Here is an 18,328-nt window from a genome sequence, read left to right as displayed (position 1 = left end):
AAGGTATATGTTTAATTCCTAGCCTCTATTTTATACTCCAATTTTTATTTTACTTTGATTTCCACTATTTAAGTTGTTCTTTGACATACCGTTTGTGTATACCTGTAGGTCATTCTAGGCACAAGATAGGATATATGTGCACTTGTGAAATGTAGAGTATTTTTAATAAAAATTTAAAAATTTTAATAAAAATTTAAAAAAATTACAGGAGTGCCTCACTCCTGTAATCCCAGCACTCTGGGAGGCTGTAATGGGTGGATTGCCTGAACTCACGGGTTTGAGACCAGCCTGAGCAAGAGAGACCATCTCCAAAAATAGCCCAGCTCTGTGGCCGGAGCCTATAGTCCCAGCTACTTGGGAGGCTGAGGCAATAGAATTGCTTGAGCCCAAGAATTTGAGGTTGCTGTGAGCTATGACACCAAGGCACTCAACCATCTACCAAGGGCGAGAAAGTAAGACTCTGTCTTAAAGTAAGAAAAAAAAATTAACCAAGCTCTGACTATGACTAGACTTATTTATTTTTTGTAGAGACAGAGTCTCACTTTACCACCCTTGGTAGAGTGCCATGATGTTACAGGACTCACAGCAACCTCCAGCTCTTGGGCTTTCACAATTCTCCTGCCTCAGCCTCCCGAGCAGCTGGGGCTACAGGCGCCGCCACAACGCCCGGCTATTTTTTGGTTGCAGTTCAGCCGGGGCTGGGTTTAAACCCACCACCCTTGGTATATGGGGCTGGCACCCTACTCACTGAGCCACAGGCGCCACCCTAGACTTACTTTCTTAGGCCCTGCTGTGATTGGGATGTGGTTTGTCCCCTGACAAACTCACGTTGAAATTTGATCCCCAGTGTGGCAGCTTTGGGAGGCCAGCCTAGTGGAAGGCCTTTGGGTCTTGGGGCAGATCACTCAGCAATAGATTCGTGTCCTCCCTCCAGGATAAGCCACTGAGTTGAAGCAGCCTGAGGCCTTTGTCAAACTGCAGCTGCCCAGTCTTGAACTTTTCAGCCACCATAATGTGAGCCAACTAAGCTTTTTATTTATTTTTTTTTTTTGTAGAGACAGAGTCTCACTTTATGAGTAGAGTGAGACTGGGACTACAGGCACCCACCACAATGCCTGGCCATTTTTTTTGTTGTTGCAGTTTGGCTAGGGCTGAGTTTGAACCTGCCACCCTTGGTATATGAGGCCGGTGCCCTACTCACTGAGCCACAGGTGCTGCCCGAGCTTCCCCTGATTTAACTAATAGTTGGAATCCTAGAAAATTGAAAACCAAAACAAACCTTTTTGGCTGGGCGCAGTGGCTCACACCTGTAATTCTAGCACTGTGAGGACAAGGTGGATGGATCCCCTTGAGTTTAGGAGTTCGAGACCAGCCTCAGCAAGAGTGAAATCCCATTTCTACTAAAAATAGAAAAATTAAGCTGGGTTATGGTAGGCACCTGTATTCCCAGCTACTTGGGAGGCTGAGGCAAGAGGATCTTTTAGCCCAAGCCTTTGAGGTTGCTGACAGCACTCTACCTAGGGCAAAAGAGACTCTATTAAAAAAAAGTTATCTGTAAATGGAATAAGATTCTAAGTTAGACTTTTCTTTAAAAAGCTTAGTTGGGGGCGGCACCTGTGGCTCAGTCGGTAAGGCGCCGGCCTCATATACCGAGGGTGGCAGGTTCAAACCTGACCCCGGCTGAACTGCAACCAAAAAAAATAAAAAAATAGCCCGGCGTTGGTGGGCGCCTGTAGTCCCAGCTACTCGGGAGGCTGAGGCAAGAGAATCGCCTAAGCCCAGGAGTTGGAGGTTGCTGTGAGCTGTGTGATGCCATGGCACTCTACCGAGGGCGACAAAGTAAAACTGTCTCTAAAAAAATAAATAAATCAGGGGAAGCTCATACTTTAATTCAGAACATTACCAAAAATTGTTCATTTCAGAAAACTCCACTGATGACTACTCAGTAGGATCTACATTGCTAATACAACATAGTTTGTGTGTGTAGCTGTTGCATTCACAGTGATTCTGTGCACAGGTATATGCATCTGAATTCATTTTGTCTTCTAATACAGTTGTGCCTGGATATTTATATATTAAGCATGTTATTTCATAACAAAATAATTCTCTTATTTCTCTCCTTTTATATTAAAGTATGTTTAAATACGTTTTGTTATCTATGAATTTCATTTCAGTATTAAAGGGGGGAGTTATATAGTATTTGCTATAAAAAAGAGAGAATGTTGGATCTGATAGGATTGAGGACCTTTTGGGTCCAAAGATCATGAGAAAGCAGCTCTAGAAACTCTTGGCCCACTAGACATACACTCTCCTCTCCACCATAAAGCTGCTGTGCTTTGGCCACAGCAGTCACCGCATGAGTCCCTGCAGCCTGTTCCAAGGCATTATGTGCCAGCATTGATTTTCTGAATTGGGATTAAGAGGTGCAGCCATAGTAGGAGGAAGGAGACCTACTACTTTGGCATTCACTCAAAGGTTCAGATACACTATATTTTAGAGATATTTAAAAATGTCAAAATTTACAAGAAAGAAATTGACGCATGTACATCTTATGATCTGATGACCTATGAACCACATGAAAAAGAGAGGGAAAATGAGATGAAGGGAGGATAGAAGGAGAACCTTTGGGAAACTATATGTTTTTTATTATTAAGGAATCTATTATACTTCTATGACTGTCATGAAGCTCAGGCTGAGTTAACAGTGATGAGTTCTGGAGGTAAAAACATCCCATTCTGAATTTTCTGGTTATAATCCCTGTCTTCTCTCTCAATCCCAACTGAAAACCTAGACTCATGAGGCATTAATCTCTGCTCTTCTCTTCTTGGCAAATGGCAAAGCCAACTATGCAGGAGGATTTTTCAGAGGAAAAAATGACTTTGCTTTATGTCATTTTATGACAGTTTTCAGAGCTGCTTTCTCATGATCTCTGGACCCCAAAGGTTCTCAACCCTATCAGATCCAACACTTTAATCCAGTTTGCTTTATGAGGCAGAGAGCAGCTCCAAAGCATGGACAGGGATAGGGTAGGACCTATGCAGGCCTCAAAGGAGATGTGAGGGAAGGAGGAAGGAAACTCAGGATGGGATCATCTCCTGTTTAAATTGGTTAGGGTGGAAAGGCAGAAAAACTTAACCACAAGGTTCAACTCCTGCCAGCCCCAAACCCAATACCATGAAAATAGTTGGCTCAGCACCCATAGCTCAGTGGTTAGAGCGCCAGCCACATACATGGAGGCAGGCGGGTTCAAACCCAGCCCAGGCCAGCTGAACAACAATGACAATTGCAATAAAAAAAATAGCTGGGTGTTGTGCAGGTGCCTGTAGTCCCAGCTACTTGGGAGGCCCAAAAGTTAGAGGTTGCTGTGAGCTGTGACACCACCGCCCTCTACCGAGGGCAACATAGTGAGACTCTGTCTCAAAAAAAAAAAAAAAAAAGGGTGGCGCCTGTGGCTCAGTGAGTAGGGCGCCGGCCCCATATACCGAGGGTGGCGGGTTCAAACCCAGCCCCGGCTGAACTGCAACCAAAACAGGCGTTGTGGCGGGCGCCTGTAGTCCCAGCTGCTCAGGAGGCTGAGGCAGGAGAATCATGAAAGCCCAAGAGCTGGAGGTTGCTGTGAGTCCTGTGACATCATGGCACTCTACCTAGGGTGGTAAAGTGAGATTCTGTCTCTACAAAAAAAAAAAGAAAGAAAAGAAAATAGTTGCAATCTAATGGCTCATTCTGGGAGTTTTCAAGGTCTCTGCTCGAACAAGCCCTTGGTGGGGAGAAAGCCTAAGCCATCCTTATTCCCTACTCCTTGCTGTTCCATGTAGCAGAACTTTCTATATGAAAAACCTAGGGTTTTCTAATGGAAAAAAAATTCACAAAGTGACATGGAAGAGTCATAGGAGATGGATTAAGGGTATGACCAAGTTGTGGATTGGCATTAGCCTAGCTTCACTCCACCAGAACATTGTGATGTGTCAGGGGCCTCAAACTGATTAGGAAATGTTAAGGTTCACCTAGTAATGGAGCCAAAGGGCAGATGACATTCTTTCCATCTATGGAAATACTTAAGTAGAGTCTGAGCAGTTGGCTACTGGAGTGGGAAGCTAAACTAGAACAATGTTTAGGTATTTTCTCTTAGAATCAGTCATACAACTGAGATCAGAGAACTTAGTTTCAGGGAAGTCAGCAACTCATGCTGAAGCTAACCCCTTAAGTAACTCAATTCCCTGCATGATGATGTTTAATTCCTGATTGGCCAGTCTCAGATTCCTGGGAAAGAGAACTCTAGATAACGAAGCCAAAGAACACACGAGGCTCTGGGCCCAAACAACTGTACACTCTTTATTGAGAACACCCGTAGATGGTGGGAAAAAGGGATGCCCTGTACCGCATCATGGCCACCACTGACTGGGACCCGGGCCCAGGGAGCACTGGTGGAGCTGGGGGGTGGGCTTCCCATCACTCACTGACCATTTCAGGGGGTGGGAGGAATAGGAGGACCAGGCTCAAGAGCCTAATGCCATGCTACAAATGGGGCCTGATGACCTTTGCCTTTTAAAAACAGAGGACTGGAAGGGGGACTGCCAGAGAAAAATAGAAACTCTTAAGATAAAAAAAAAAATAGTCCTCCTGTATATAACAAGACAGCATCTGCTCTCTGGGGCCTGAGACTGGCAGCAGGGGCCGCAGGTAGGCAGGCAGGCCAGAAGCCTCTAGGGAAGATCAGTGGTTTGGCTGAGACAGTCAGCTGCACATAGTTGGCCAGTCCGAGCACCCAGCAAAACTTCATCCATGCTCCGGCAGGACAGGAAAGCAACCGGCCCCTTGGGAATATACAAATATTTACCATATTCTCTTTGCTTGTTACAAAAACAGTTAAGAAAGCTTACAGCAGATTATTTACAAACAGTATCCTGGGATATCGTGAAGGCAGAGGTGGGCTGGCTTGGAGGATGGGGTATGCGGGAGCAGAGCAGCCACAGCAGTGTAGAGGGGTCACAGGCTGGGCCCTCTCCCCAGGCTCCAGGCTCTGCAAAGCACTGGACTCTGCTACTGAGAAAAAGGTTTAATTCTTCTTGTGGAGGAACTTCATTTTGTTGCCTGTGAGCCAGAAAGGGCAAGAGTGAGGATGTTTCAATGTTATCTCTCTCAACCTCCATTCCCTGTCCTTGCAGCACTAACCCTCTCAGTGTGAGGAAAGGGATTAGAAAGACTGCATTATGGCTGTGATAGATCTGATGCAAGGTAGTGAAAACACTGGAGGATTCTAATTAGGGCACTGGTATTAATAACCGTGTGGCTCTGGGTAAGCCACCTTTGGCTTCCACATCCCTTCAAATTGAGACACACTATGATTCTATGATCTAGCTGCCTGAGTACCTTGAAGGGAGTAAAGCTTTGCAGGAAGGGCACTCTGGCACTACTTTTGTAGACTTCCTATGGCCTAGATGTAGATACCTCTCTGGTTCTAACAGCTCTCATATTCACCCAGGAAGGAGTCCACACAAAAAGACCTGACTTATGTGAGAACTTGTGATTTCTCTTTGTTCTGCAGTTTGGTAACTATAGTAGGCCCTGTGTATCCATGAGTTCTGCTTCCATGGATTCAACCAACCACAGATCAAAAATACTTAGGGAAAGAAATAGATGGTTGCATCTTTACTGAACATGTATACACTTTTTTTTTCTTGTCATTATTCCCTAAACAATACAGTATAATAACTATTTACATTGTAACAGGTATTATAAGTAATGTAGAGGTAAGTTGAAGTATACAGGAGAATATGCAAATAATATGCCATTTTATGTCAGAGACTTGAGTATCCATGGGTTTTGATATCTGCAGGTGGTCCTTGAACCAACTCCCCACAGATGCCAAAAGATGACTGTAGTATATTAAGTGCTCTTGGAGCACTGGCTAGGAACCTTCCCATCACCAAGAGATCCCCTCCTGTTGTGTCTATAGTCCCAACATAAACACCTATTGGCAGTGATTTAGACTATTCTGGGGCACAGATTCCTCCAGCCCTCCCTTATTGCTGAACATCTGTGGCATCACTAACAAGGCTACTTACCCAAACCTCGGAGAAACTTATTCATCCCACTCTGTTCAGTTTCAGGGAGTTCCTCTAAATACTGCTCTACTCGCTGCTCAAACAGGCCTACATGAGAAGAGAAACAGTAATAGGGAAGAGAACAGTTGCTGTAGGAAGAGGAGATGCCATACAAGGAGAAACCAAGCATCTGAGATTATAATTTGTATCATAACTCTTCAGTGACATCTCACAAGCATACATGGCTAACAGCAAGAAGACCCTTAATACCCTGCCTCCCAAAGCACATTCCTGAGCTGAACTATGGTAAGGATGCCACCCCTTATTGCAGAACTGGCCAGAGTGGACACCGCTAGCTTCTTCTAGACCACTCTACCATGCTGTTCCAAAAAGGTCTGTTCCACTAAATGGAAATTATTAGTGGATAGAAGAAATAATAACCCCAAGGTTAGACAGAAAGATCTTGAGATACCTACCTGACTTAAATGTGGGCTGCTACCAACCTAGATAGCTAGGCTTAATTCTAAGGGACATCTCAGCCCCTAAGTTCTCAGAACTTTGCAGAGTGCTCAGTCTGGTTCTTTTCTATGAATAAGAAGGGCATCTGAAGAGAGGATAGGCAGCTACCAGCATGTGGCCCTTAGGTGGAGATAAGTGCCACTCTAGCCACATGGCTCTAGCCTATGCACAACCTTGTAAAGGCATTCACTGGGACAGGAGAAGAAAGCTCCCTTGGAAGTTTCTAACAGAAGAAAAGGGGCATCCCAGCTGATGCCCAAGAGCATCCATCATGGCGCCTAGTTATGTAGCCCTGCTGGTGGCAGAATCATTAGAGAAGAGGGCCCACAGCCCTCCTGGCCTTACCCTTTGCCCGACACTTTCTTAGCTCCCTGTCTTGGATGAAGCCAGCAAACATCTGAGATTCCATAAAAACCTCAAGAAAACGGCGGATGCTTTTGGAGGCCACCGACTTGCGGAAGGCCTCTCGCTGAAAGGCCCTTTCCCCCTTCTCACTCTGTGTCAGGAAGAGGGAGTAGTGCCCGACAGTCTCCACAAAGAACCGGATAAACACCTCCGACACCAGCCCGTTGAGGGTATTACATTCTGAAAGAAAAAAGAAAATCTTCAAGGTTCAGATCATCACAAGCCTGCAAGGCCCTCCCCAATCTCCAGCTGGTATAGTTTGACCCTCCCAATGAAACTTGAGGCCATTACCCCTCTCCTATTCTTGAAACTTTATCTCTTATCCTTACGGGTTTGTAACTAGACCATGAGCTCCCGGAGATCAGAAACTGTGCTCTGAACATGGAAGTTGGCAAATAATTGCTGGATAAATGAAAGCAGAAATCAGAGGCCAGAGCTCTACTTTCCTCACATCCCTTACCCTATGATCTTCCTGGCTTCCCAGGAAGAGCAAGTTCCTTCTGTCTCCTGCAATGGCTTCAAGCAGAGCCCAAAAGGGGGGAATAATTAGCTTCTTGTTACCAAGAGTCTTTGTAATTACCATGTCTTTGGGTTTTCCTTCCCAACTTTCCTGGGGGTAGAGAAGGTGCTAGAGGGAGACTAAGGTTCTATAGCTAGAGCATCATCATCCAGAAAGGGTCTGTGAACAGAAAGAGTCCTGGCCTGGGGGGCCCAGACCCAGAGCAGAGCTGATTCTGCCTAGGCCAGCCTTCCTCACCATCATCGGAGTCACTGTCAGAGTCCTGGGAGATCAGTTCATTCTTCCTCTCTAGAGCCTGCTCCAGAGCTGCCTGTAACTTCCTAGGTAACAACGTATCCTCATCATCCATCTGCAGAAAAAAAAAACCCCACAGTGATTATAGCCAACAATGACTGAAGCAGTTACTGTGTGCTTAGTCCTGTTAAGAGCTTTAATCTTATTTAATTCTCCCCATAACCGTGGTAAGTATTATCAACCTCCTTTTTTTTTTTTTTTTTTTTTTGTGGTTTTTGGCCGGGGCTGGGTGTGAACCTGCCACCTCCAGCATATGGGACCGGCGCCCTACTCCTTAAGCCATAGGCGCCACCCCTCAACCTCCTTTTAAGATGAGAAACTGAGCCGCAGAAAGCTTAAGAAACTTGCCCAAGGTTATATAGATAAAAAGTGGTAGAACCAGTGGCACTCAGTGCCCACTGTGATCAGGAGTTCCTACCCCAACACCTTGATGAAGTCTTCCTAATTCCTTGCTCCAGGTGGCTCAGGGCAAGAAGATAGTGGCCCAGCCTGTGTCTCACAGACAAGGTTTGTCTGTCATTCCTGTCTCCTCACTCTGGAGTCGTTAGCTCTGTGACTGGCAAGTAACAGGTAGTACTTTCCTAGAGGAGCAGGCACTGGGTTGTGCTCCTTTGCAGAGAGCCAGGAGGATTTCTATGACTAAACATAGGCTTTTTGTAGCTGATGACGGTAATTGCAAACGTGTACATTACACAGCACTCTATTTCACTTGGGTAAGCCCCCGGCAACATTTCAAGGAAAGTATTATTACCACCCCTGCCTAGAGATGAGAAGACTGATTCAGAGAAGTTTGGAGGCCTGTTCAAGACTATGTGGCTCAAAGATGGTAGCATCCAGTGATCCAATCTTTGGACCTCTAGGCCATGTTCTTTGAAATCACACACTGTCTTCCAGAATCTGATGGTGCCAACTGGAAAGGCAGATCCTGCTGAGGTCAGTTTTCCCCACCCCTCTCTATTCTGTGCATAAGGAACCCTGACAGCTTAACAAGCAGGCTGTGACTGGGTGTGGTGGCTTGCCCCTATAATCCTAGCACTCTGGGAAGCTGAAGTGAGAGGACTGAGTGAGGCCAGGAGTTCAAGACCAGCCTGAACATGAGCAAGACCTTATCTCTACTAAACATAAAAAAATTAGGCATGGTAATGGCAGCCTATAGTCCCAGCTACTTGGGATGGTTGAGCCCAGGAGTTGAAGGTTGCTGTGAACTATGACGCTACTCCACTCTACCAGGTGTAACAGAGCAAGACTCTGTCACAAAAACAAAACAAAAAACAAAATCACAACCATACACAAAAAAACAAGCAGGCTGTGAAGGTTGAGTTAGTATTCATGACAGTCGGGTAATTGGGAGCCTGAGCCTAACAAGGGCCCACCTCAGGGCAGGTCGAAGTTCTACAGTTTGCTGTTCTCACCTGTCGGATGAATCGGTCAGATCCCAGATTCACCATCAGCGCCTGAGAAAAGGAGTCATTAGTGGTAGTGGTTCAGGGTATGAGTCCTACAACTACCTCTGCCAGGTCTCCAGACCTCCCAGGTTCCAAAGGTCAGATAACAGAAGTAACTCCAGCAAGGGATAGACCTCCCAGGGAGAAAGGATGAGAACTGGGTAGAGAGGCCCAGAGGCCACAAGTAAGAAGATCCCAGCTGCCTCTCTTCCTTTCCCCTAAACCCCCCACTGGCTTCCCAGGGGGCTCACCTCCTCCACTGGCAGCTCCTTCAGTTTAGGGAGAGAGCTGGAGAGCAGGCCAACCAGGAAGGGTGTGGGACAGCAGACGATGTCAATCATGGAAGCCGGGAGGACAGGAATGAAGGTATGCTGCCAGGAGAAGGGGTACAGCAAGGCCACCACTGCATGGGAACAGCTGGAGAGGGTGCTGATTGGCGGACAAAGAGACAGAGCACCTGAGGCCAGGCCCAGCACCTTAGAGCTATAAGGGGCTCAGGATATCCTTGGACAGTAAACCACCCAGAGCAACAAAAATGCTAATGGAGCTCAATGGCCTGGTGAAGTCCCCACCTTCCCATTGTTGGAACCTCAAGGACACTGATGCTACCCTCTCTGGGGACTCTACCTATAAATAGCCATGAAGGTAGGAGGCAACACTCACACACACCCAAGGGCCACCCAGATGTACAGGTGGGCCTGACCTGGTGTGGGAATATCAACGCAGGCTGAGGGTACAAGGTAGGATGAGCAAGAGTTGACCACAAATCCATAACATATAAGAGCCGGCAGGGCCTCAGAGGTCATCGTATCAATTCTGCATTTCACAGCTGGTGCTGGCGATACCCAGGGTCAGTTTGGTCAACTGTCAGAGCTGGGACACAGCGGTTCTGCTGCCTCCCAGCCCAGCATTACTGGTGCTGCTCTTGCCCTCTTGCCTTCTGGTCCTTCCTTTCCTTAACTGAAGACAGCTAATCTGAGAAGCCTTGAAAGCAGAGAAATAAGGCAGGGCAGCTGGCAGCATTCTTCACAAGCCGAAGTGGCCAGCTGCTACCTTTACTCTCAGGCTACAGAGCAGCCACAAGTCCCAGTGGGGCCATCCCTCTCACTACCCAGAAGCCCCACAGAGCTGGCTGCCTGAGGTGAATGACCAATAAAAGACAAGAAGGACTAGCCCCTGGCTTGGCACCTGTGGCACCAGCCACATACACCTGAGCTGGCAGGTTCAAATCCAGCCCAGGCCCGCCAAACAACGATGACGGCTACAACCAAAAAAATAGCCGGGCATTGTGGCGGGCGCCTGTAATCCCAGCTACTTGGGAGGCAGAGACGGGAGAATCGCTTGAGCCCAGGAGTTGGAGGTTGCTGTGAGCTGTGATGCCACAGCACTCTACCCAGGGTGACAGCTTGAGGCTCTGTCTCAAAAAAAAAAAAAAAAAAGGACTAGCCCTAGGCTGGAGTTAGAATGTGCGGAAGCACATGCACACTCCCCACGTGGACTGGGGGCTGGCGTGGGGCCCCAATAAATATAGGAGACACACCTGGCCAGAAGGACCCTGCCTGTCAGGAGGAGAGTGAACCTGGGGCCTACACCACAGATGAGGAGACAGTGGCCCAGGCCCAGCTCATTTCCAAGCCTAACTTTCCCTCTGTATCTGTGCAGAAGAGCCAGAAGAGCCCTGTGCTCTACCCTAAGCACTCCAGCATGGATTCTTACCTTTCACACCTAGTTGCCTACCAGTAAGAGAATATGGGTCCCACCCTTAACAGAACAAGGCACCCTTTTTTAGAAGGACCTCTGGATGCTCACATGTGCTTGTTAGCCTTGCCTGGCTGTCCCGCCACCCTGTGTACACCTAAAATACTGCTGGGCCTTGAGATAAAGATATAGGTGTCCTGGGGATGACAGTCCCTCCCCTGGGATGGCAGCTCTCCACACCTCCAGTAGAGTCATCTGGAAAAGGCCTGTGTCAGGGCCAGGATGCTGACCTCCACAATCCCCTCCAATGGGCATGGAGTTGAGGAGAGGGCAGAAGGTTTTGGACAATGCCTACACTAATGATTACCGAGCCTGGGTACCCCTCCCTTTACCCCGCATCAGAACTAAGCCAAAGGGACAAAGAACTTGTGGAAAACATAAAACACGAGCAGTGGAACATGAGCTGGCTGGACCATCCCCTCCCCTTTCCAGCCAGAGGCAGACTCTGAGTACATCTGTTCTATGACCCAAGATTAGTAGAACTTGAATACTGAGCCAGGCCAAAAACAGGACCCTGGGATGTTTCCTCCCAGATGGTCCTGGAATGTGAAAGGCAGCTCCACGCACAGGATATAACAGCTGTATTCATACCCACACAGGGGCTGGGCTGGGGCTGGCAAAGAGGAGGCTCAGTGCTGAGTGAAGGGTTGATCCTTCAAGAAAGGAAAACTCGGCTTGGCGCCTGTAGCACAGTGGTTATAGCGCAAGCCACATGGCAGGTTCAAGTCCAGCCTGGACCAGCTAAACAACAATGACAACTGCAACAAAAAAATAGCTGGGCGTTGTGGTAGGTATCTGTGGTCCCAGCTAATTGGGAGGCTGAGGCAAGATAATTGTTTAAGCCCAAGAGTTTGAGGTTGCTGTGAGCTGTGACACCACAGCACCCTACCGAGAGTGTCATAGAAGACTCTGTCTCAAAAAAAAAAAAAGAAAGAAAGAAAAAGAAAAAAAGAAATGAAAACTCAGGGGTCCAGGCTCTATTAGGAGCCACTGAGGTCAGGCCAGGCCAGAGCACCACAGATGAGCAGTCAGGGGCTTTGCTGGCTGCTAGGTAGTGGCCTCTTAAAGCTGCCATGCCCGGCTATTTACAGCTGTTGGGCTGGGTTCCCTCATAAGGGCCTGAGGTGCCCATGAAAAGCTAAAACTGTGGGAGACAGAAGCAAGGAGGCTGTGGTGAGCACAAGTGACAGTTTTCATTTCTAAGCCCTGGCATCCTTAGAAAAGGTCAGCAGCTCAGGTTTTTCCTCTTCCTTCCTTGTCCTGGATTGAGGGGGGGGCCTTGGTTCCTGCCCATCTAAGGGCAACTGGGAGTCTATTTCTCTTGCTCCTAACTACCCATCATATGTGCAGAGGAGACACCCCTGGGATTCAGGGATCACTGGGGAACAAACCAGAAAGAAAGGATTTTTCTTATGTATCCTATGGCACATAGCAGGTAGCTTAATTAATGTCTAAATAACTGAATTAATTCCACCACTCTAGAGAAATCATTACTTGAGATGGACTCTTTGACAAAAATAATACACAATGTGTTGCCAAGATCCCATTCTCTCCTGGCTGTCTCACCTCCCACATATTCTTTTTAAAAACTAATTAATTATGTTGCCCAGGCTGGTCTTGAACTCTTGGCCTCAAGTGATCCTCCTACCCCAACCTCCTAGAGTGCTGGGATTATAAGTGTGAGCCACCACACCTGGCCACTTTTTTTTTTTTTAACTTCACCTGCACCCCTTTCATCACCACAAGGAGACTTGCTCGGAAACTCTACCTCTAAAAATCACAAATGCCCACTATTTCAGATCAAAGCCTGAGGTCTACCCAGCTCTGTTCTATTCTTCCTAAACTGGCTCCCCTCCCTCCATGGCCTCTCCAGGCCCTAGACACCCTCTTTTCCCTGGCCTACCTTCCTGCCACCACTCTCCTCCCTCCACCCTCAAAGCCCTCAACTCATCCTCCTCCACAACTCCCTAAGCACCCAGCCCTACCTTTCCACTCAGCTGCCTTCTCCAGGGTAACCTCACTGATGGCTGTGCTCCTCATGCCTTCCCCATTCGGTGCCCCGGCCCCTTCCTCACTGTGGCTCTTCTGAGCATCTCACAAACAGGGCCCCACCTCCCCCTCCAGCAGAAATGCAGCCAACAGCTAACAATCTTCTTAATTTCTTAGCTTTCTCCATATAAATATATTTGCACGTGCACAATCTTGGCTACCGCAAAGGAAGAAGTGTCCTTCTTTCCTAAGGTCAAGTCCTCCACGGGGTTCTGAGTGCTGTCATCCATGTGCTCCCAAACTCTGCTCCTCAATTATTCTCTCTTCCTTGGCTTGCTAACCCTTCACTTTTCCATTTGGTCTTTATCTCACCACACACACATGCACACACACAGATACACCCCCCACGTGCTGATACCACAGTCTCTGGAATACGGCAGGATTCATAAATACTTAGGAGGTATGTCTCCCCGTCCTCTACCTTGCCCTGCTGGGTCCTACCTGAGCTTATCAGCCACAAAAATGACCCGGCGCTCCAGCAGCAGTGAGGCAAAGATGCGGATGAGCTGGCGCACACTGAGGCAGGTGAAAAGACATTCAAAGTCCACATGCTCCAGCCGGGAGTCCATGGGCCGCCGTAGCTCTAACACCTATGGGAGAGCAATAAGGAAAGTGGTACCACCTTAAATCGCTACACAAAGCAACTGGAAGCTGGTTTTCCCTTCCCGTCCTCTCTTTCCAACTGTCTCTAACCTAGCCCACTATGCAACAAGACCCAGTTTCCCCTTCCCACAGACCACAGCTCTGGCCCTCTGACCATAGCACTCAGATACCCAGCCTGTGGGCCCAGGGCTGACTATGAAAGAGAAGGCTCCAGAAGAAAGGAGAAGGACGACTATGCATCAGGATCTGCTCCAGAAGATGATCAGGAGGGAACCACACAGCCTCACCTACAGGGTCCTTCCCATTTTCTTGTCCATCTCCCCCAAAGTTCTTGGCCCCATGCTGACCAGATCCCACACTTGATCACTGCTCTCCAGCCATAGTAAGAGCACCATCTCCACATCCCCAGACTGTATTCTCAGCCATCTGTGGAAGGCAGAGATGCTGGTGTCCTTGCTGCCATGCCCCCTCCCTTTCCTGCTGGCAAGAGTTTCCTTCCAGAGTCGAGTCTGTGTTTGTCCTGCCATCCTGGCCTTTATCTCCTTCATCCTTGTGCCAAGCACAAGGAAAACACAAGGAAGGGCTGGCCATTCCATAACCCTGTCAGGAAGCAGGACTGTCTTATCAGGGCCAAGCCTGGCTCTCTTCCCTCCCAAGGTCAATTCTATGGCTCACAGAGCCACTTCTCCGGGGACCGTCATGGGGGTGGAGGGTAGCAGCTGACCTCAGCAGTGACAGCAAGAGGAACTGCCAACCCTCAGGCCATACTAAAGCAGCTGTCACTGGGGACTGCCCAGTCTCATCCTTGGTCCCTCAGTGTCTGTGGGCTGCATGGATGTGCAGGCCCCCTGAAAACTAGGGTGAGAAACCAATTCCTCTCTTGCAGTGCTACAGTATCAGAGCTAATACTTTTAAAGGGTTTTTACCCCAAGTCATCTTATTTGTTCCTCAGGGTTCAAGTGAGTGAAGGAGTTGTAACTCCTAGCTCAGTATTCATCTTTCCGGGCCCCACAGAAACCGCAAAATGGGTACAGGTTGCTAACAATCTGTTTACACTGCCTTTCCTGATGGACAGTGAGCTCCCAGAAGGCCCGACGATTAGCATGGCGTTGGGCACTTCCCAAATGCTCAGTGAATGTGTGCTAAAGCATTGCTGTACCACAGTTGCATATGCCACAGTCCCTGTCCCCACCTGGGAATATGTTACAAGCTCCCTGTACGAAATCCAATAGGCCCTGCTCTCCGGCACCCGGCCCACACTCCCACTACCCACAGTCCAGGACCCCAGGGATCAGGAGTCCACAGAGGCTGCTCCTATGCCCTAGGCACCTTCATTCATCCCTGCTTTCAAGGAGATTAAGCCCATCGGGGCTCAATGAGCCTAAACAACCACAGCCCAGACTGGGTGAGGACAGAAGAAGGGTATTCTGCCCTGCCTACCTGGGCAGAACAACTATTTCTTTCTTTTTTTTTTTTTTTCCAACTAATTTATTTCTTCTTCCCTCTCCTAAGTCATCCGTCCCTCAGAGGATGACTCTCTATTTGAAGCAAATCTAAGCCATCAGGTGAGAATTCAAAATCTATCAGCCTCTACTCTTCCCTTCTCTCCTAACAGAACCAATCCCTCTGTGGAGCCCAGCACCCATAGCCTCCCAATGATATTCTGATTATCCCCGTTGTCTCTTGCATCTTCACCCTCTTGCTCAGGGGGCCATTCCCACCAGCATCCGAACAACCACCTTTAACAGACTCTTCCCTGGCTCCAAATTTCAACTGCTGCCTCTTCCCTGCTCCTCTTCACACCTAAGCAAAGACATCTATCTATACAACCTGTTTCCTCTTCCTCACCCCCTTCACTCTCAGCTCACTCCACCCTGGCTTCTGGGCTCCTGTCCCGCTTCTGAAACCTGCCCTTGCCAAGCCTCTTGCCAGCCTCATCCTGACCTCTTCTTCCCTCTCAAGGCATACCCTTTCCTCAGCTTCTGAGCCATGCCCCTCTCCTGGTGTCTGTTTCTTATCTATCTTCAGGGCTCCTCTCACGCAGGGCCTGTATGGTGGCGCTCCTCAGGGCTAAAGGGGATGCAGGCCTGGGCTCTCTTCTCTTCCCCATCCCCACTTTTTGCTACTTAGTACCTTCTCTTGGGTGCCTCAAACTTAACATGCACAAAATTGAAAGTGTCATCTTCCCCCTCGTCACCGGCTTTCAGGCACCCCCAGCTCAGTATATATGGCTCCATCATCTACCCTGTTGCTCACATGGAAAAACTGAGAGTCGGCCTTAAAAGTCTGCACAACACAACTTATTTCCTATTTCCAACCAAGGAAATACTAAATTCTAAAATACATCTCAAATTCACCTCTTTCTCTCCATCTTTTCTCCCTCACCTTCATCCAAGCTGCTATCATCTCTTGATCAGTATCCTAGCTGATCTCCCTGTTTTCATGGTAACCCACTATCTGCACAGCAGCCACAGTGAGCTTTTAAACATACATCAGATCTTACTGTAACCCTACTTTAGATAAAATTCAAAATCTGTAACTTGGCCTAGCAGGCACATCATGATTAGGTCCTCACCTGCCGATCCATTCCTGTCCACTACACTTTCAACTGGTTTTGGTCCTTTCTCAGTTCCCTGACCAGCACTGGCATATTACCAACTTGGGCCTCTGTATATGCTATTCCCTCTGCCTGGGATGAGCCCCTCCCATCTATATCCTTCTGTGTCAGTCTCTCTCCCCCCAGTGCATTTAGTTGTCTCCTACTCACTGCTTAGATCTCTGGTAAAAATGTCACTCTGGCAGAGATGGCCTTCCCAGGCCCCTAATCTAAAGCATACCCCTTGTTACACTCTCATAGGATCCTGTGCTTTCATTTGGTTCTTAACACATTCAGGAATCATCTATTTATATGCAAAAGTATTTAATCACTATCATTATCTCCCACTGGGCTGTGAACTCCACAAGGACAGACCTGTGTCTCTCTTTTACTTCATGACTCTGCCCAAGGTCTGCACCATCTCTGATGTGCTTTGTAGAAAATATTTAATGAATGAACAAAAGGAAGGCAGGTGGAATGGGGTTTAGTCTGGGGAAGGCCCCTTGGAAGAGCAGAGAACTGAGCAACATTTGAAGTCCCATCATTTTTCCATCCCTATTGGTGAGGTGGATGAACATGGTCGAGGGAGGGGGCTGTGCTCTGTACCTCCCAGAAACCACAATCTTTGCTAGCCAGGACCTACTCCAGTCCCAGCCCCCAGCCTGCGGAAAAAAGGCAACAGCGATCCCTACCTCATTGCCAGCACCTGGCAGGAATGTCTTCACCTTGATGGTCTTCCCTGGGGCTGGGAAAGGTGACTCCATGAGACTTCTCATGAAGGGATAGACCAATGCAGCAGAGATCCCACGTCGGCGCTCCACCTCATCCAGGACCTGTGCTCACCACCAGCAGCCCAAAGAGGAAGGGTTTCAGGATGCCACCCTTCCCCGCCTCCTGGGCAGAGAAGAGGGCAATCTGGCATCTGACCAGGGTGAACCAGACGGGAGGACTGTCTTGCCAGGATCTTCACACCCTTCTTGTTTTCCTTGGCACTTAGTGACTACTCTGTTCCCTAACTGGCCTTGCTTCCATCCCTAAGAGTGGAGTAGCCAGGCAAAGGGAATACCACCGACAGCTGGCTCCCTGTTAACTCCTAAATTCCCCCAAGGACTCTGGCTCTGCCTGTGGCCCAGGGTGGGCTGTGACAGGGTAGACACTGTTAGCACAGGAGCTGGAGAAATGCCAATCAGCTCAGCAGGGAGCCAGGATTGGGAATAATAAGGGAGTGAGAGAGCTTGCTCTTGTGTTCTCTCTCACTCACTCATGCACACAGGTGGTTTTCTCATCTAAGTTGGCTACAGATACTCCTATGGGAGCTGTTGGCTGGGGGGAGAGGGAGAGAAGCAAGCCAGGGCCTCTTACCTTGGAAAACAAGCCGAAGCAGCCAAGGCGGCTGATGACACAGTATACCTCTGGCAACCGGGGCCCTTTCCCACTTGGCTGGACCAGGATGAGGAAGAGAGAGACACAGACAGAGAGAATGCATGATTACCATGTCTGGCTCTTTTTCCTTAGGAACTAAGGACTAGGAACTGCCTTTCTAGTGGAGGAAGACTCCAAGCTTCTTCTAAACCTCTACTCAGCCGAGTCTTCAAAAGAAAGGCCACTATTCTTTAGGGCAGGCTTCCACCTATGTTGGGTCTTCCAGCCTGAGAAGCCCAGCTCCTGTCAAGCTCTATACAGGCTTATTCTTCCTCCCAGGACACTAGACAGGGGCTGGCAGAGGACAGAGAAGTTTGGCAAAGGCTATAGGGTGATTTGTGGATTCACATTCCCAAGGCTAAGACCCTAGCAGATATGGCAGTCATTAGGACTTGTGTACATTCTCAGGAGCAAGCCAAGAAACCTTCTGTCCCACAGGAGACATTCTGCAAAACATCCCTTTTTTTTTGGTTGTTTTTTTCCCCCTTCTTATGGTTGTTCTTTTCTCTCTTTGATCCACCCCTATTCTGAGAGAGCAAACAGAAAACAAACAAGAGAAGGGAGCTACTATTTATTGAATGTTTACTATATCATCCTGGGGTCGGTACTTTACACAAAACTTATCATCCCCATCTTATAAATGAGGCAACTGAGTTCAGAAAGATTAAGCCAC

The 18,328-nt window shown here is 48.2% G+C and overlaps 1 protein-coding gene across 10 annotated transcripts in view; it reads right to left on the bottom strand.

Annotated features, from left to right (window-relative positions):
• Nucleotides 1-4,306: 4,306 nt before the first annotated feature.
• DENND2B (DENN domain containing 2B) overlaps nucleotides 4,307-18,328 on the bottom strand; it is a 173,717-nt gene continuing 159,695 nt past the window's right edge. For 9 of the 10 annotated variants that reach the window (XM_053562349.1, XM_053562346.1, XM_053562347.1 and 6 more), the window contains 9 exons: nucleotides 17,596-17,673; nucleotides 16,926-17,066; nucleotides 13,476-13,624; nucleotides 9,479-9,656; nucleotides 9,195-9,236; nucleotides 7,726-7,837; nucleotides 6,909-7,148; nucleotides 6,066-6,152; nucleotides 4,307-5,091 (listed from right to left, as the gene is read on the bottom strand). In XM_053562349.1, the coding sequence (XP_053418324.1) occupies nucleotides 5,057-5,091; nucleotides 6,066-6,152; nucleotides 6,909-7,148; nucleotides 7,726-7,837; nucleotides 9,195-9,236; nucleotides 9,479-9,656; nucleotides 13,476-13,624; nucleotides 16,926-17,066; nucleotides 17,596-17,673 (1,062 nt within the window). In that variant the 3' untranslated portion in view covers nucleotides 4,307-5,056. The remainder of the gene's footprint in view (nucleotides 5,092-6,065; nucleotides 6,153-6,908; nucleotides 7,149-7,725; nucleotides 7,838-9,194; nucleotides 9,237-9,478; nucleotides 9,657-13,475; nucleotides 13,625-16,925; nucleotides 17,067-17,595; nucleotides 17,674-18,328) is intronic. The other variant, XM_053562351.1, reaches the window with a different exon arrangement.

Source organism: Nycticebus coucang, chromosome 14, assembly GCF_027406575.1.
Source record: "Nycticebus coucang isolate mNycCou1 chromosome 14, mNycCou1.pri, whole genome shotgun sequence".
In the NCBI taxonomy this organism is placed as follows: Eukaryota; Metazoa; Chordata; class Mammalia; order Primates; family Lorisidae; genus Nycticebus; species Nycticebus coucang.
Note: the sequence above shows the minus strand (reverse complement) of the source record. Positions and strands in the feature narration are given on the sequence as shown.